At 33.7% G+C, this 19136-nt stretch overlaps 1 protein-coding gene across 1 annotated transcript in view; it reads right to left on the reverse strand.

Annotated features, from left to right (window-relative positions):
• LOC135083755 (muscle segmentation homeobox-like) overlaps positions 1-14390 on the reverse strand; it is a 33330-nt gene extending 18940 nt beyond the window's left edge. The window contains exon 1 of the mRNA XM_063978496.1: positions 13746-14390. Within this exon, the coding sequence (XP_063834566.1) occupies positions 13746-14319 (574 nt within the window). The 5' untranslated portion in view covers positions 14320-14390. The remainder of the gene's footprint in view (positions 1-13745) is intronic.
• Between the last annotated feature and the right edge of the window lie 4746 nt (positions 14391-19136).

Raw genomic sequence — 19136 nt, forward strand, 5'->3', positions numbered from 1 at the left:
CGCGTCAATAAAATACTTGTAAAACTATCGCGAAATGAATTAAAACAGACGCCGAGCCAATTAGGAGAGGCAATGGTGCGAGTACTGGACGAAAAAAGACCTGGTTGAGTCCTTGACAACTTAGCTCTTATTTTTAAGGGCTCAAAGTCGAGAGTTAAATAAAATTGAGTTCCAGAGTTTCAGATTACAGGCCCTAACGAGACTTCTCGTCGATAAGCCGAGTCTCTCTGATAGACAAATATGGATACGTTTATCATTAATTTGCACTCTACTGTACGGTTAGGCCAGCGTTATGTCATTATAAGTGCTAATTAGTTTAGCCACAGCAAAATAAAAACAGCCAGTCCAATTCCGAGCGAATAATTATTCTGCTCTGATAAAACAAATTGTGAACTGCAGATATCGGGATTCAAGGCGTGGATTAATTAATATTCCGTTTTATAGAACTACTAACTTAATATAGATGGCTTTTTAATCTTTCTGACGGTGCTATAACGCATGCATGAGTAGTCATTAGCATAAGAGTTTCAATTAAGTAAGTACATTTATTCCATGAAAGGTTTGTAATGTAAGTAGGTATTCAGTTTTGTTCAAAGTTAGTATACTGTTATTAGCTGTGCTATGTCAAATTCAAGGTTCGAAAAACAAATTCGTGGGCGAACATATCTAATTGGCGGCCATTTTGGAATTCATTCATAATTCACTTATTCTATCGATTTCTGCGAAATCCGGATTCTGATGTTTGGAACGAAAACAAATTGTTTCCGTCGTTGGAGTTGTCTAAATTAATTCAAATTAATTATTAAAATGATTTGAGCTTAATGTGAGAAATGGATCGTAGAAGATAATTCACATAATGAGTACTTCCTACTAATACTACCTAATTTCTCGTTTACATCTATTGTTACATTCAATAAATATTTTACTAAGGAACAAAATAAAATTAAATACAAATGGGACGAAATGAAAAATAAGTAGTTACTTTTTATAAAATCGTTTTTCATTATTTCCAAAACCCTACAAAAACATTTGGGTTTTTTTTTATACAATTTTTCTTTATTATTTACGAGTAGATACCTATTTCCATTCCCAGTGTACCTATTTAACGAACAAAATGTATGTACTTATCTGGATTTATATTCTACTACACATTTTAATTGGCTACATACCTAATTAGTTATTTGTTTCAACACAAATTAATTTTTTCCTCAAGCAAAAATTAACTTACCTAATCACGTAGTTTTAATATCTTATTACTTTTATAGCATGCTTTATTGTTGTGCTCGTCTAATTATATTAATAAAAGATAATTTATTCACAATTGCACTTTAACAACTTCATTTAGCACGTTAATATAAGTTATAAATTAATTTTAATCGTATCATCCACACTCCAGTTAACACGGTTATAAGTTCTAATAATGTCCCATTCATAGAAACAAAAGATAAATGAAATATTAATTGAAAATCAGTAATTTTCCTTAATCTTAAAATCGACATCCAAATTCCGAAAATAGACATCTTTACATACAGTACTAATTATTATTGGGTTCCCTACGTTTTATCGAAAGTCGTTTCATCGAAGGTCGTTTCATCGAAGCCGTTTCATCGATTGGTAATAATCTCGAACGTACGAAATATCGAATGCCGTATCATCGAATGGTCACATTATCGAATGGTCGAATCATCGAATGTCTTAGTGTCGAAAGGTTGTTTATTAAGTATCAAATATGGCAACATGGGAGGTGACGTTAGGCTGACTTGCACAATCTTACTTTAACTGTGACAAACTTCAAAAATCTGTCAAACTCCGCTTATCGTCATAGATACGGTCAAAGTTAGGTGATCCAACTCAGCCTAAGTTAGTTTAACCCTTAATTGGTCGCGTGGGGTGTCATGCACCCCAGAGCAGGTTTCCAGGCTCACAACTTTTTAAAATTTGAATTTAGCGCGCTGGCCTTCTAGGTAGCTTCGTAAACACGTAAAACGTACACGATTCAGTTGCGAGCGGCGCTCTGTTGTGGACGGTTGGGCTCGGAGAGCGTGTTTGGGGTGCGTAACACCCCAGGTGACTGTTTGTGTGGTCTAAATTTCGAGGTAGTGGATAATGTTAATTTCATTATTTCTGTTTTAAAACATTGTAATAGAGAAAAGAAAGCCCGAAATTATTCATTTTTACAATAAAACGAAAGGGGGAGTTGATACAAACGACCAAATGTGCGCCAGTTATAATGTAGGAAGACGCACCAAAAGATGGCCGATGGTGATATTTTTTCATCTTTTCAATATCACAGGTATCAATTTCTATGTGATATACAAATCTAAAATTGACTCTAATATACCCGAAGAGTATTTTTAAAGCGACTAGCTGTTGATTTAGTCAAACCTCACCAAATATCAAGAGCCAGCAAACCCACACTACCACGACCGCTGCAAAAACGACTAAAAACACAACATGGAATTCAGGACCAAGAATCTCTTTCTGAAGCAGGCCGATCGCAATCATACAAAAGGTGTCATGTATGTCCAAGAAGTAAGGACAGGAAAACAAAGACTGAATGTTCGAAATGCCAAAAACATGTGTGCAATGACCATATGAATATAGTCTGTCGAAATTGTGATGATAAAAACTAGAATTAGTAAAAAAATATTTTTTATATTAAAAAAAAGGTTAATTTTGTTAAAAATACGTTTAAAAGTTGATTAATATGTAAGTTCAAATGTCCTAATTAATAAAAGTCTGATTTTGCATGTATTTCGTATTTTATTTGATTTCCTAATTCTGGGGTGCCAAACACCCCACGCGAGCGCTTATGCAACTTTTTAGGCGCGCCTAATTGAGGGTTAAACCCAGCTTTTTTTCCGTAACTTAAAATATCCAACTATCAAGTTTAATGACTTGTCAGAATGTCAAAGTTGGATTTCGCCGTATGGATGTTTTTTTAAAAGACAATGCCGGAAATTGGCGTCTTTTTTTTTTCGCGCGGCCATCGACAAAACTTTGTTTTTTGATTACAAAATAGAATAAACCAAACTTACTATGACATGTATACCTCTAAACTCAGTCTGAACTGAGTTACGAGCATTAGAAGTTTGATGATTTTCATACTAGATTTGCTTTTTGCGCGCAAAGTTTTGTAAGAAATTGCAACAAAATAGTGAGATTGTATGTGTAAACAAACAATACCATCCATTAAAGGCTCCAGACATCAGTATGGAGCAGAATCAGCGCAATAAAAAAATAGCGCAATATTTTGTTGCAATTTCTTACAAAACTTGCACACAAAAAGCAAATCTAGTATGAAAATTATCAAACTTCTAATGCTCGTAACTCAGTTCAGACTGAGTTTAGAGGTATACATGCCATAGTAAGTTTGGTTTATTACAATATTTTGTAATCAAAAAACAAAGTTTGGTCGATGGACGCGCGAAAAAAAAAAGACGCCACTTTCCATACAAAATCTGGCATTGCCATTTAGCTTATAATAAGGAATTAAGGCAAAGGCGTGAGTGCATCATATAGCCAGGTCTGGAGGCCGAACGCTATTATGTTATTCAATAGCTATTTTCACTTTAGAAACTCATTTTTTTTATATCGATGTCATGATCAACTCCCTTACTATTAAAAAGTTACACACTCGTTGAACAGTAGTTTAAAGTGACATTTCCATATTAAACGTCACTTTAAACAAGTGTTCAGCGAGTTACTAACTTTTATTAGTCACTAGGTAACTCTTTAATATACGACCTTTCGACGCTAAGATATTCGATGACTCGACCATTCGATAATGTGACCATTCGATGATACGGCATTCGATATTTCGTACGTTCGAGATTATGACCAATCGAAGAAACGGCTTCGATGAAACGACCTTCGATGAAACGACTTTCGATAAAACGTAGGGAACCCATTATTATTACATATTCATATTTGGCGAACAGTTTCATTGGTATAAAACCACTGATATTCAGAGTGCCTAATTCATACCATTTACGACGCATACAACGATAAGTATAGGCAATGAGTATGAAAGAAAAACCTTTCAATCGCGGGAAAAGTAATTTGAAACGTAATTGAAACAGCTTTATTAGATTTCGTTAGTTAAGTTATTTAACAACAGTTTCAACAATTTAATAAAAACTAAAGGCACTAGAAGAAAATTAGCATGAAACTTTTCTAAACATACTTTTTTGTAGGGTTTATGACACTGGCCAAGCTGAAATAGCATAAAAAAGTTATTTGACAGTACAGCTTTTTTCATTTCTTAAATTTTTCGTGCCATTATCAGAATTATTTTAACATCTGCAGGCTGAATGTTTGTTTATGCCTTTCCGTCTTAAAAATATACATTGCATGCAGCCTACATAGCGATGCTAGGGGAAGCTGTAAGAAAATGTGCAACTGCTAATAAAAACGTTCCGTTCCACGCTTGAGACACAATTTGAGATTATGTAACTAATCGAGTAGCCGTTTTTCTGTTCAGCAATTTAAATTTCTTAATAGACCATTATGTCGGATCGTAAACAAATAGGAAAATGCCGATAATAATGGCGTTAGCGCTTATTACATTCGCGGGGTAGTGACGTGATGCGTTACAATCGATAAAATATCAATCATGGAAATTAATCAAGATTTCCCAATGAGTGCAATATTGCCGTAAAGTGAAGAGAAATTGATTGGTTTTGGTCATTAAATGACGTGAAATTAGACTATTGGTTTTTAATTTTCTTCTTAGAGAACACATAACTAAGTAGAGATAAAATACGCCTTTAAATTCATTTATTCTACCAAGTACATTCTACAAATCTAAAATCGATGTTTAAAAAAAATTAAACACACAATAGTTGCTAGTTTTCATTAAAATCGTCTCTACAAGTCCAATTGAACTTTATCGATTAAACAATCGACGTTTAACCTTCCGAGCGCAGCACTACGGCAGGGCAGCCATTGTGCGATAAAATACAGGTTCTGTCGCGGTTGTTTTTCAGCGCTCGCAGATTGATTCTGAATGCTCCCAGACGGAGCCTTTTAGCACTCGCTGTATTATTTTATACTAGCTTTCCGCCCGCGGCTTCGCCCGAGTGGAATTTTGTCTGTCACAGAAAAACTTTATCGCGCGCGTCCCTGTTTCAAAAACCGGGATAAAAACTATCCTATGTTCTTTCCCGGGACTCAAACTATCTCTATGCCAAATTTCATCAAAATCGGTTGCGAGGTTTAAGCGGGAAAGCGTAACAGACAGACAGACAGACAGAGTTACTTTCGCATTTATAATATTAGTTGGGATTATGTACAGTAAACCACATACTAATATTATGACGCTTTGATTGTTTGTTTCAACTAAGTAGTACTGATTGAAATTTAAAAAAACCAAGGAAATCTGTATAACATCACGCTACGACCAATAGGAGGAAAAATGTTGCAAAAACGGGTGAAAATATTATTCAAACTTTTTTCACGCGTGCTAAGTCGCGGGCATAGCTAGTAAGATTATATATTTTTGATGCAAAATAGCGCCTATTACGACTGTAATAAGATACCTTATTTGTTATGTCATTATCTATGAATTACAACAGATTATACATTTTTGTTGAAACAACACCTATATTACTAGCATTAGATGCTAAATGCTACCACAGTAAACAATCATAATGTAGCTCTACATTTAATTCAAAACAAAAATACCCACATTGTTCTAGTTCGGATTAAAGAACCGCATAAGCATAAGTACAAATATTTTAATATTCCAAATGCCGCTAATTACGAACCATTGAAGAATGTTGCCATAAAAAAATTAACCACGCCGTCAAATAATTTGCACGAACTAAATAAAGTAAAGTAAATGGTTCACGCAACCACGTGAGCACGAATGGAGTTCATACAATGGACATGAAACTAATTTATGTACACTTAGGGTGGATTCGACCAAACAGGAGTAAATTTAATCTCAGAATAAATCGTCAGTTATTCAACATTTTGACATATTTTCCATACTGAAACTGTCAATGTGACAGTTGTACCAGGAATTACTCTCGGATAAAAGTTTGGTCGATTCGAGTCTTAGACTCATGTGATTAAAATATGATGTTTGTATGATATTAAGGCTGAGTTGCATCACCAACTTTAACCGTAAATAACCGGTGCTTTGTGTATGGACTTTGACACATTTTTTACGTTTGTTTTAAGTTAAAGTAAGATGGTGAAACTCAGCCTAAGAGATGTTGATACTTTTATGCTATGACTAAATTAAAATTGAAGAATCAAAATGCAAATCAAATATTGTCCCGAAGCAGTAGTAGGGTTTAAGTGATACTGGGACGTGTAAAAAATTAATGGATTAAAAAAAAATTGAACCGAGACACTAAACTTATTGTACTAGAAAGTTTCAAGAATTTTTGCACTATAAGTTTTGAATTTTACATAATTTATTATGACCTTGTTATACACAAAATATTCTGTGTGTTACGGAAAACTTTGTTTAAAATAATTTATTAACTAAAACAACTGAAGTATTTTGATATTTAAGGAAAATATTAATTTTGATAAGCGATTAAAATAGGAAATAGTCAGGTTTATATTAATTATTTTGTATCAAAAACACGAAATATTACTCAAATAATTTAAAAGACAATTTAGTCATGATGCAAATTATTAGGTATTATTCTAACGTTATAAAACTTTGGAGATAAAAAAAAGATCACAAAATAAAATTTTAAATTTAAATTAGTTAAATCCGTCTAATTTTCCCTTCAACAAATGCTAAAATCCTAATGATACAAATATTAGGCAGTCTTCTATTGTAATGTTTTTTTTCTATCCAAAACAAATGAATTCGACATTTATTTTAAGAATGAAATGAAATCATTGTAATGTTTCCCTCCAACTTTAATGCTTGAGTCCTAGCTAGAATAAATCAGTGCAAACAGTCATTACTAAGATAAACACTTCGATTTACCCTAAATAGGTGGTAATTAGTATCCATGCGCTTTACCCGCGATTGGTGTTGCCATGTTGAGGACAGATTCTGCACGCCAAACGCTTTGTAACCACGCAATGGGAGAAATAGAGAGAGAGCTAATCCATAAAGGTTTAAATGAATAAAAATAAGCTGTAAGATAAAATTTAAAGTTTATACAAAAGAATGAGTTTATTGGAATAAAAAAAACAATAATAGGTAAAAAAAGTGTGCCAATAACGTCCCGACTTAGCATAACTCGTGACAGTGCATGCCAAGTAATTTCAGGAGGATTTTTAGATAAAAATATAATATCAATTTTCGGGCAAAAGTAAAATAAAGATCACCACCTATTACTTGTTTGAACGTATTGATGAATCAGTATTTGTCGCTAAAATTTATTATCTTAATTAATTGATATTTCAGAAGTGTCCTTGGACTAATAACATTGAGGATAAATAATTCTAGGCATTTGACGATTCTCCATTTGTTGCGGTAACAAATTCTAAATGCCTATAGGATCTATCTAGATTCTAGACATTAGCATGGCTAATAGGATAACCGTGTAGCGCAATCTGAGGGCGTCGGTCCGCATAATGTCTGCTTCGCACGCTACAGCTTAACCCTAGCTGGTATTAACAAAAGATCGAAACTAGGGCAATTAATACAAATTACTTTAATACTAAGATGGACTAATTGTACAGTAGGTATGTTTCACGGTTAATTTGCACTCTGCATCCGTTGACGACGAAAAGAAGACAAGTTTTAAGCAAGTAATTAAGTACTAAATGATATCAATAGATGGCGTTGTGCTAAATTTGCATCGCGCAAGTGTTTTTTCCATAAGTCCGTAAATTAGTCTTTAAAGTCGACTGTAGATACAGTGTAGATGATGGTTTTTAGCTTACTGATTGAATTTGATGAAGGTTCCAGGACAGTTAGTAACCCCCCAGGATTAAACCTTCACTGGTTGGGTTTCTTCGGAGGCCAAGCTATAGTTCCTAGCTATACAGGAGTTGCAGTAGTGAGAACGAGAGATAGTTATAGTTCTAAATAAAAGACCAAACTAATGATCTCAATTCTAATGTAGTAATTAATTTAACATTTTTATATTAACACTAATGATTGTAATGGTGAAACCAAAATCAAGGACAAACTCAATCACATAATAATAACGTGTTGAACAACAAATATTTCTAGCCGTTGAAAAGTTATAATAATCGAAATAAACTTAAACATTATTGAAATAATTAATAACATATTGTTAACGTCAATAATGCTCTAATTAAATTTATTATTGAAGGATATCCTAAATTAGTTTAAAATACTAATTAATTTTGTTTAATGTGTGAAATAGATTCCCACTTCCTGTTTACGAATCGATCAAATGAAATACGAGCAATAAAACTAATCGATTGTTATTAATTTTAATTGGAATAGTGAAATCGATTGTGTTAATTGTATTATTATTACATTTATTAAATTATTGGCCGAAACTAGGTGATTCTTAATGTTGATAGATTTTTTGTTACTAAATGTTTTTTGGCGTTTTTGAAACTTCAATTCATGGTAATAATTTCGCATATAAATTCTTATTTGAAAATTCTAATAAGATAAAGTTGGTAAACCTCTTATTGGAAGTTTTTATATAAATAGCATGGAAATACGATTTAAAACCCAATTATGTACAATCTTACCTGTTAATTATGTATTATTGTGGTTATTAATACTCATATATCGACAGGAAATTAATAATTCAATAATAATGCATTCGGAGAATTGACATTCATACTTAATAATAGCATGAAGTTTCCCGTTACACACCTAGTCTATTAATAGCACTTTCATAATTACTGGTTTTGGCAAGGTTCTGAATGTTCTGATTACTAAAATTATTTAGAAACTCCGTATTTTTTTATGTTGAAAGAAATGTGAGATAGAGAAAAATGCCTAAAGTTATTTTTAATTACTATTTTAACGTTACCCTTAAATATGGCTCATTTTCCGCCAAGTAGCCTAATATGTAACAAGTAAATAGGTCGATTAGCGTATTCTGCATTATTTTTTATGTAATCGATTTATAGCAATTTTTACTTTAAGTTTGTTTTACGAACATCACTATTGTTATCTGGATTTTCAATAAAAAAGTGTCACCAAATGAAATAAGTAAATTCGAAATTCATATCCATAGTTCTCATTTTAAACCAAGCGAATTCCAAATTCAAAACGCAAACGCTCGAGCATTTTTAAACAACGCAAAAAGTTTCAAACTCAGAATCCAACCTTCGCGGTCCCTATTTATGCGGAGGTTGTGTGCCCATTGATCCTGAGCCTCTTCCAATCCTTGCCTTATTGTTTTCGCATTCGTGAAATCCTGTATTTATGTTCCTCCTAAGCCTTTATTCAGTTGTGTCTTCGGAGATTTCCGAAACACGAGCCTTATTATAATATTTTAGAAACAGATTTGTGGGGATCGCTTCGAGATTTATTGTTGAGCTAGCTAATTGGATCTTTTGGTCACAGTCAAAGTAAAAAAGGATTTATTTTGACTTTATAGGACTAGAATTAGCGGGAAAAGACTATAGTAAAGTAATAATACCTACGTGACTTCATTAAAATGTTATGTTGACATCATAGTAAAATAATATTAGTCAGTGAATTTTATTGTGGTTTCATTTCAATCAATGCTCAAATATTAAATGTGACAATCAATACCTACAAACGTCAAAATGAATTAAACTTTCATCATTATTGTCGTTATCGACTTGTAATTAATAAAGTTAATTTAATTATATTTTTGGTCTTTACTTAGTATTACTTAAATGTTCAAATTGTGTGAATTCTGTAAGCTCTATGACGTAACCTTTTTATGGAAGTCAATTTTTTTTAATTCGTTCCATATTTGAATGCAACTTTTTTAAATTTTGTAGTTTTTAAATCCTTTATCGAATAAAGAGGTTAAATTACATTGAGTTAAAGCGTGAGGATACCTACTACTCAGCTGAAACTTAATTGAGGTAAATAACAAAATAATTATAATGGTAACTAACGGTTTGTAAAATCTATAATGAGGTGGGAATTAACCACAAGTTAGTTAAAATTATCAAAATAATATTTGTGTTTCAAAAATAGAGTTTAATTTAATTTAGTAGTAGTATTTATTTTAGATTTTTATAGGTACGTTATTAAGAAATAACAACCGGTATTTTTAAATTTTGAAGAAAATAAAAGAAAAGTTTATTGGAGTATTAACCGGTAGGTACAATAACTTGTTGATTCCTTTTTCCCGAAATAAAACGAACCGTTTCCTAGTTTTTATAAGGAACTAGCTGACCCGGCGAACTTCGTACCGCCTTAGCGTAGAGATTTTCTTTATATTTTTTTCCGTAAAAACCTTGTACAGAGTATTAGAAAACTACAAAAAAAAAATCAGCCAAAACGGTCAAGCCGTTTTCGTGTTATGTCGTGACAACGGAAAACGGGTTTCATTTTTATATACAGTGTGAGTCACGTTAAAGTGTACATATGAAAATAAATGAAAATAGACCTATTTTTATCGACAAAAAAGAGGTCAAAATTTTTTTGAGATTTTTTTTTAATTTTTTATAGAATTTTTTTTCTACCAATTACTTATTGTAAAGAAAACGTAATAACTTTTAAACTAAGCGGTATATCCTGATAAAATAAAAACAGTAATAATGCTAAATAACAGGCGATACTAAAAAAATACATAAAATACGCAAAAAATGCTAACAAATAATAAAAAAAGATACTTTATGAAAAAAATCTGCTTTTAAATTCGTGTTTTTTTGGTTATTTGATAAATTTCTCCAAAAAATGCCCCTATAACAGGTGGTTTTTATTACTTTTTATTATTCTCTATCGTATTATCTTTGTAAAACCAAAAATTGCATGTCTCTATCCCTATCACAACGTTTGCAATGATCGTTTGAACTAAGCCTCTCCGGGCGCGCCATTCAACGCTTCATTAACAACGAAACTGAAAATGGCTCCAGATTTGTAATTTTGATAAAGACAAGTTAGATTTCAAATAAAAACAAAAGATTTCGAAGTACAATAAGCATTTTAGTTAAAATTAAAATTGTCTCTACCTGTAGCGGAGAATAATGTTGTGGCAGGCCTTTGTTCAAACGGTCATAGCAAATGTTGTGATAGGGATAGAGACATGCGATTTTTGGTTTTACAAAGATAATACGATAGAGAATAATACAAAGTAATAAAAATCACCTGTTATAGGGGCATTTTTTGGAGAAATTTATCAAATAACCAAAAAAACACGAAAAAAAAGCAGTTTTTTTTTTTCAAAAAGTGTCATTTTTTATTATTTGTTGGCATTTTTTGTGTATTTTATGTATTTTTTTAGTATCGCCTGTTATTTAGCATTATTACTGTTTTTATTTTATCAGGATATACCGCTTAGTTTAAAAGTTATTACGTTTTCTTTACAATAAGTAATTGGAAGAAAAAAAATTCTATAAAAAATTTAAAAAAAATCTCAAAAAATTTTTGACCTCTTTTTTGTCGATAAAAATAGGTCTAGTTTCATCTATTTTCATATGTACACTTTAACGTGACTCACACTGTATATAGACTAACAATAAATGTTTACAGATCATTAACTAATTATTATCTTTAAAACAGTAGGATTGCATTTAGCCCATGATGTAGAGTAGGTACCTAGTGTATTTACTTCGAAATAAAATTATGCGCATCTTACCTAACAGTTCACCTCGGCGAACTTCGTACCCCCTATTCATCAGAAATAATCACCGGTCAACAAAAAAAATTTTTTTTTTGCGCATGGATTTTACTTTTTATATTTTGATTATATAAGCAAAATATAAAAAAGTGCGATTACAAATCGAAAATATTTGCTTTTTAAAGAGTTATAGCGATTTGAATTTTGCATCTTCATAGTAGAATGTCTCTAAAGATGCACGTCACATTCTCATTGGGATATATTTATAGATAATTATGGGGGCTTATTCGCAAGAACAAGGGGCACGCTTTCATCAAAATATAGTGGGATCTGAGAGACGACGTTACCAAGGCCAGTATACTGAAAGCATGATAGGGTTAGATTTTTATGAGAAAAATCTTCTATGGAACATGACAGGAAATTAGAACTTTTCATTTTTAATAAATATTTGGACTCTATTTTAAATTTTCTCTTGTGAGAATGAATCTTAAATGGATGTTTGGTATGTTTTAATAATTAGAAAGAATGAAAGGAAGAAAGAAAAAAAAATTTTTGCAAACAAATTAAATCATCTCTAATGAAAAAACATGAACATTTCATGTTTCATACATTCATTGATATGAATTTTTCTATTTTTTACACATAAAAGCAAATTCAGAAACTTTTTTTGTTGTTATTCTAATTTCTAGGTATTAAAGCAATAAAAATAAGCTATGCATAACCCGTGCGCAAAAATGCTGTAGACAGTTGTAATGGAGGACTCTAATGGTGAAAGAATTTTTCAAATCGGTCCAATAGTTTTGGAGCCTATTCAACACAAACAATCAAATCTTTCCTTTATAATATTAATGTAGTTTAAATCAAAGATACTTATGTAAATAAATATTATGTACACACATACATACTTATTGCAGACGCACATTAATAACGCTTGACCTTTTGAATCGTTAATTTTTATACTTAAAAAAACAAATCAAGAAACTCGTTGAGTTTCGGGCATCCAATTAATTGATGATTACCAAAATTGAAGCCGATAATTTTAATTACATATAGTATTTAACTGTAATTGTTATTATTGTTAATTAATAAGCGATTGCGTAAGTCTGCAATTATTATTAATTGTTATTAACCATTTGCGTACACATTCAGATTGCTCATCAAAGAGTAATAAAATATAGATTACTAGCTTTTGCCCGCGGCTTCGCCCGCGTTGAATTTTGTCTGTCACAGAAAAACTTTATCGCGCGCATCCCTGTTTCAAAAACCAGGATAAAAACTATCCTATGTCCTTTCCCGGATCTCAAACTATCTCTATGCCAAATTTCATCAAAATCGGTTCTGTGATTTAAGCAAGACAGACAGAGATACAGAGTTACTTTCGCATTTATAATATTAGTATAGATAGTATAGATGAATGAAGAAACATTTTATCTCTAACTCATCATTTAATTAACCTTCTTAGTTAAATATAAACTAAGTCCGATTAATAAATCGAAAATAAATAAAACAACTACGCCGCTACCCATACTCTACTTATTAATTAAAGCTATTGTAATTAATAAGTACCAAATAAGGTAATTAAACCCAAGTAAGCGTAAATCAAAACAGATAAAGTAAACACGGATTTTCAGCTTAATTAAACAGCTACCAAATTTTTAAATACCTACCTATTAATTATCATGGACTAATTATGCTATTATTTATCTTAAAAATTTGGAAAATACTTTAAAATCTGTGAAAAAATAACAAAAATAGAGCAGAGATGTAATATATTTTTAAAATTACAAAGCTTGATTACCAATGTCTATTTTAGGAATTTGTTCAAATGCTACGAATGCTCTACGGTCTACGAAAGTTCTACTATTTGTCTACTAGCTAGAACAAGCATACATACAACAATAAAATTAGGCTCTACATAAAAGTAATAGGTATAATTAAAAAAAGGGAAGACTACAAAATTGTAATCAGTATTTAAAACGAAAACCTGTAAATACTCCTGTAAATATACGCTACGACTCTACATTCTACCACACTACTAACTACTCTACGAAAATACAAAAAAAATCTAACCTGTTAAATGTCCAACGGGGAAATGTGACTGGAACAGAGGCCCGAACGAAGGCACCACCGACGGGGGTCCGGGCCACCCCAACCCGTGGTAAGCGACTGCCGCCGCCGCCAGCGCGCTGAAAGGGGTCGGCCTGACCAATCTCCCCTTATCTCCCGTTCTCTCCTCATCCTCGCTTTGCCCCCCATTCTGCAAGTCCTCCACATCAACTATGGAATCTTCCTGGTTAACAGAATCTTCGTATTCGTCATCAGATGAAGTCACAGTCGCAGAAGCGTTTAAATTTAAAGGCGGCGTTTGGCTGGACGCCCTAGGGGATTCCCCTGGGAGCTCGGGCTGCGCTGACGGACTCTGCCGTAACGGAGACTCCGGTATCGTCCTATGATGTCTGATCATCTCCGCCGTCTCGTCCGCTTGGTTAGCCTTCGTATCCGCCAGAATGGAAGCCACGCTGAAGCTGATCCGCGAAGCCTTCGGCGGCTCGGTGGCCTCCGCCGGACTGCTGGGGTATCTCGACACGCTTTGTATCGCCATGTTTTTCACTTCGATGTCCTCGTAACTTGGTTTCTTTAACATTGACCGGTCAGTCCCATTAGCACATCACTTCGAGCCGCGATCTGAGATCGTGTACGCATGCGACCGTGGTCGGAGGTTGACTGGCGGCTGTGGCGGGCAGGGGACCCTGCTGCCGTGTCGGGGCGTGGTCTGTACAAGCCCCGCCCACAATGAAGCTGTCCCGCTCCGCCAATCGACCGTTCTCTCCCGAATTGATCCGAGCGGGGGCGAGGGGAGAGTCGGAGAGCGATTTAGCACGCTCTTATCTCGTTAGTCTCCTTTGTGATACTCGATTTTTTTTTGTAGGAATCAAAACATAATTACCTTTTGTAGGGGTTCGCGCGTTATGATCGCGCAGTTTATGTCCGCCACTGAGGTATAAAGTATAAAAATATAATGAGCAGTTGTGAATGTCGCTTGTTAAAACCTTTGAGCGGAGCTGCCCTTTGAGAGATTAGTGTCGGGAGTTTGGAGGATCCGTTTCAAATTAGCGGGCCTGATTTGCGACAGTAGTAACAATTATTTATTGTGATACGGATGCGATTTATGTCGTTAAAGCGTTTTGGGTCGTTATATCACCGTTTATCATAATTAATGAAGGTTCTTTCTTTGTGTAAGTAGTACGTGTATGTTGTGTATAAATTTCGGCGTAAACACGAATTTATTCTAAACTAGAAGTTTCACTGATAGGGAAATATTGTAATAGGATTTTTGTCATCGACGTAGGTGTCTTTTTTCGTAGCGCTTCGTTCTACGAGTATTTTCGTATTTTTCGAATGATTTCTGATTCTGATTATTCTTGATTATTAATTGATTCTTGTATTATTGAAATTATTACTTTTTTTCTGTAGAACAAGTACCTAACACATAGTCTGGGTTGCACCATCTTACTTTAACTTTGATAAATGTCAAAAGTCTGTTAAACTCCATAAAAAAACACCGATTATCGTTATAGTTACGGTCAAAGTTAGGTGGTGCAACTCAGCCTTAGTTACATATTTATCTAATTACAATTCAAGCAACTCTATTTTGTAGAGTTACAAAACTTTCAGAGTTTTAAGGGAACTAAACGCTCTGTGCTTTTAGACAATGTTAGTAACATGTGCTATGATTTGTTACATCTCGATTCCCTACATAAGGTTAATTCATTTAATAAAATGGAAAGTATTAAATTGTGTCTAAAGGCACTGGTATTTAATTACATAAAAATAAAATGGCGAATTGGCGACTGATTTTAATTACCTACGTACAAACTATAAGCACTCGGATTTATTAAATACCTATCTGCAGAACCTCTATATTTACTCTTTCTCTATATTTTCTAAATAAACCACCCCGTCCATCTAATACTAAACATATTTAATGACCTATTTCATACAATTCAATAAAAGAGATCAACAAAAAAATATTACCCACGATATCATTTTCGCTCAAAAAAATCTAATAATCCCGAATAAAATCCCTTTCACACATTTAATACTCAATAAATCTCGCGGCATTATTGCAGGCTCAATGGTGCGTTCATAATTATTAATAATATATTTATATCACATCTTCCTACCATTTAGGAAACCAAACAGTCGATCCTTAACAATCGCCCACAAATCACAACAAAACTCGACCTTGTAATCATACCCATAAGGGCGACAATAAAGCTATTAGAAGCACGTTTACTATTTTTCTCTCACCCCATATAATTAACTGTGCTCCCTTCCGAATACTAAATACCTATTTAGTACCACTATCTAAGCGGCGAGACAGGTATATGGTTTATTGTGTGCGTGACAGAGACAGATGTTGTGACTTGGGGTATAACGGACCCCACGTCGCAGTGGCAGTGTTAGGGTGGCGTCAAACATCTCCCAGTAAGGTAGTGCGCTAGCCAAGCTCGAAATAAAAGTCAGAGATTTTTAAAGCATTTGGTATTAATTTGTTTTTGAATTAGAAAAAATATGGGTTCAACATAAAATTGTAGAGTCAATAGCAGTAGCGGTATGAGTCAAGTTTTACACATGCAATTGTACTTTACGAGAAATACGTAATGTTTAACTTACGATGCAAAATTCCAAAACATGCTTAAGTATCTAAATCTAATGTTTTAAATTTGTAATTGTTCAACTCTAATTATGTGCTCTAATATCATTTAATTATAAATGATTTAAAAAGTTAATTATTGCAGCTCTTAAATACAAAGCAACAAAATATTCTGTCACAAATAAAAACTACAGTCGTTTACATTAAATTCATCTGAGGATCTAGGCTTCATCAAGACGGGACTAAATAGGCATTTACCACCTTAGATTGTATTTAGGAGTTCGAAGTTAGGCTTCGACTTTTCTCCAGTTCAAATAGGATGAAAATTGACATAAAAAAGGTTTGAAGAACCTTTAGGAAAACATGGGTTTTTGTTGGCAGCCAAGCTATAAATCCTGGCTACACAGGAGTTGCAGCGGTGGGAACGAGAGGTGGGAATAGTCCCGTAAACTGAACTTGGCTCTATTTTTGCCTCGTATTTCCGACTGTCTATTTCGGTAGTGTGCCGGAGTGTGAAGTGATACAGTTATTTTAAATCTGTTCAAACGAAGGGTTTTAATGGGATACGAATGAGCTCTTTAAGGTGATGTATCGGCTGCATTACTCTTTGGTTTTTTAACGGATTCCATAGACAATAAGTTTAGGATTAAAAATAACAATGTTTAGGAAGACTCTTTTTCAGTTACTTATTGAAATTTTTTTTAATGTAATATGGTGGCTTTAGGTAGATATTACACTTGTACTTAATATTAAGAAAAATTCATTGCAAGTATCATAACGACGTTATCTATGACTCTACGAACGCATTGGAGAGCATCTTGCACCCATAACACAAGCATTAAGTTGCTTACTTTGGGGCTAGCTGGCGCTGTGTGAAATTGTCCAAAGATTTATTTATTTATTTATCTTTGGTGGATTCGGTAAGCAATGCCAAACAGGTAGGTATAGCGGCATGAAGCCTGTACGGGTTACGATCTTGGTTGTTAAAAAACCCACAAGATAGAAAAAAAAATTATTAAATCCTTCTTGGCTCATCAGCTATCGGTGTCTGCTAGGCATAGAAGTTAAAATGAGATAGAGTCGCTATCAATTTTACTTTTTTGTCAACTGGTAAATCCTTTCGTAATATAAAATGCCATTTATTCATTAGAGATAAAACCTTACCCTGACATAAAAACTATGAAAGATTCCATTTCCAAGTGCCTTTTATGGCACTCAAAAATGTACACCACTAAGCGAATGACAAGGAATTTGCCTAACGGTCTAAATATGGCACAATACGGCCAAAGATATGTATGGAATGCGAACTTATGATTTAGGACCATGTTTTGGGGTTCCGCAAAAAATGAGGAAGCCGATAATTAGCAGTGGTTTCCAATTTTAGGGGCACTAAACCGTTTGTCAAAGCGTGTGTCGCTTGAGGAAAGTTTTTATGGTGTATTGGGACTAATTTGACCCACTGAAATTGCAGCACTCGGGTTGTTTTTCTTCTTCATCTTTCTTATGTTTAGATTTTATGTTTTTTTTAATTTTAGAAATCATTCTTCGTTCATCGTCTTCGTTTCAGTCAAATAACGTCCACTGCTGGACAAAGGCCTTCCCCAAGGATTTCCACAACGGCCGATCTTGCGCTGCCCGCATCCAGGTACTTCCCGCGACCCTTCACTACTCGTAGATCGTCGGTTCACCTAGTAGAAAGGCACTTAATTTTTAGACATCATTTTCCATTCAAAATTTTAATCAACTAAGACATGGGAGAGTACAATAGGTCCACTCTTACTCTTCCCGTGGATGTCGTAGAAGGCGACTAAGTAACACTTATGTGAACCCGTCTGGCCAGCGTTGAAAGTATAGGCCAAATCCTCCATTTGCCTCTGGTAAATTAGAGAGGATTGTGCTCTTACAGTGAAGACTACAGTGACCTACATCATCATCATCTTTTCAGCCACAGGACGTCCACTGCTGAACCTCCCCCAATGATTTCCACATTGCATCGCCCGGATGGTAGCGGCCTGCATCGAGCGCTCAGATCATAGAAGGGATAGATAGATAGATAGATAAATGGTTTATTTGCAAAACACATTGACACACAAGAAGCAAAAAGTAAGATTAATAAACACAGGAGTAGCAGGAAAGATATAGTACATTATAAATAGTAAGAAAGAAAATCCTGCGCGCTAAGGTATAAGTGTGCCGCAGCGATGCAAAAAAGCAGAGAGCTCAGTGTAGACACTGCTCTAAAATGAGCAGAACACTGATTTTCAGCTCTTGCTTGTAAAAAAGAAGGAAGACGCACGAGAATGGTAGAGAATAAGGTTTTGAAAATGTTGTACTATTGTAAACCTACATAAATATCAGAAATTAGGAATTAAGAAGGGAAGGGAATTCCCTTTCTATGATCTGAGATCCAGCGCCTTCCCTGAAATGACCTTAAGCTGATGAAAAGTTTATTATTTAGAGACAAAAACCGGCCCTTCAACAACACATACTCGCTCTTATAATATTTCTAAATAAATTGTCATGATCCTCATTAATGAAACTAATTAAGAAGATAACAACCTTCTAAGTAGCAACATTAATATTATCTATCAAACTTGCGTGTTTTCTAACAACCTACACGGCATTTACGCATAAAAGTATAAAGCTATCAGCGATGTCATTAGAACGGGTTATTAAATTAATATAAGTATTATTTCAAATGCAGATATAAATCAAAATATGAGATACCATGCATTAGTTCTAATGAGCTCATTAATGGTTATAAATAGGACACGGAAAGTACCTATTATAGGACAGATGATTTA

This window comes from Ostrinia nubilalis, chromosome 24, assembly GCF_963855985.1.
Source record: "Ostrinia nubilalis chromosome 24, ilOstNubi1.1, whole genome shotgun sequence".
Taxonomy (NCBI): domain Eukaryota; kingdom Metazoa; phylum Arthropoda; class Insecta; order Lepidoptera; family Crambidae; genus Ostrinia; species Ostrinia nubilalis.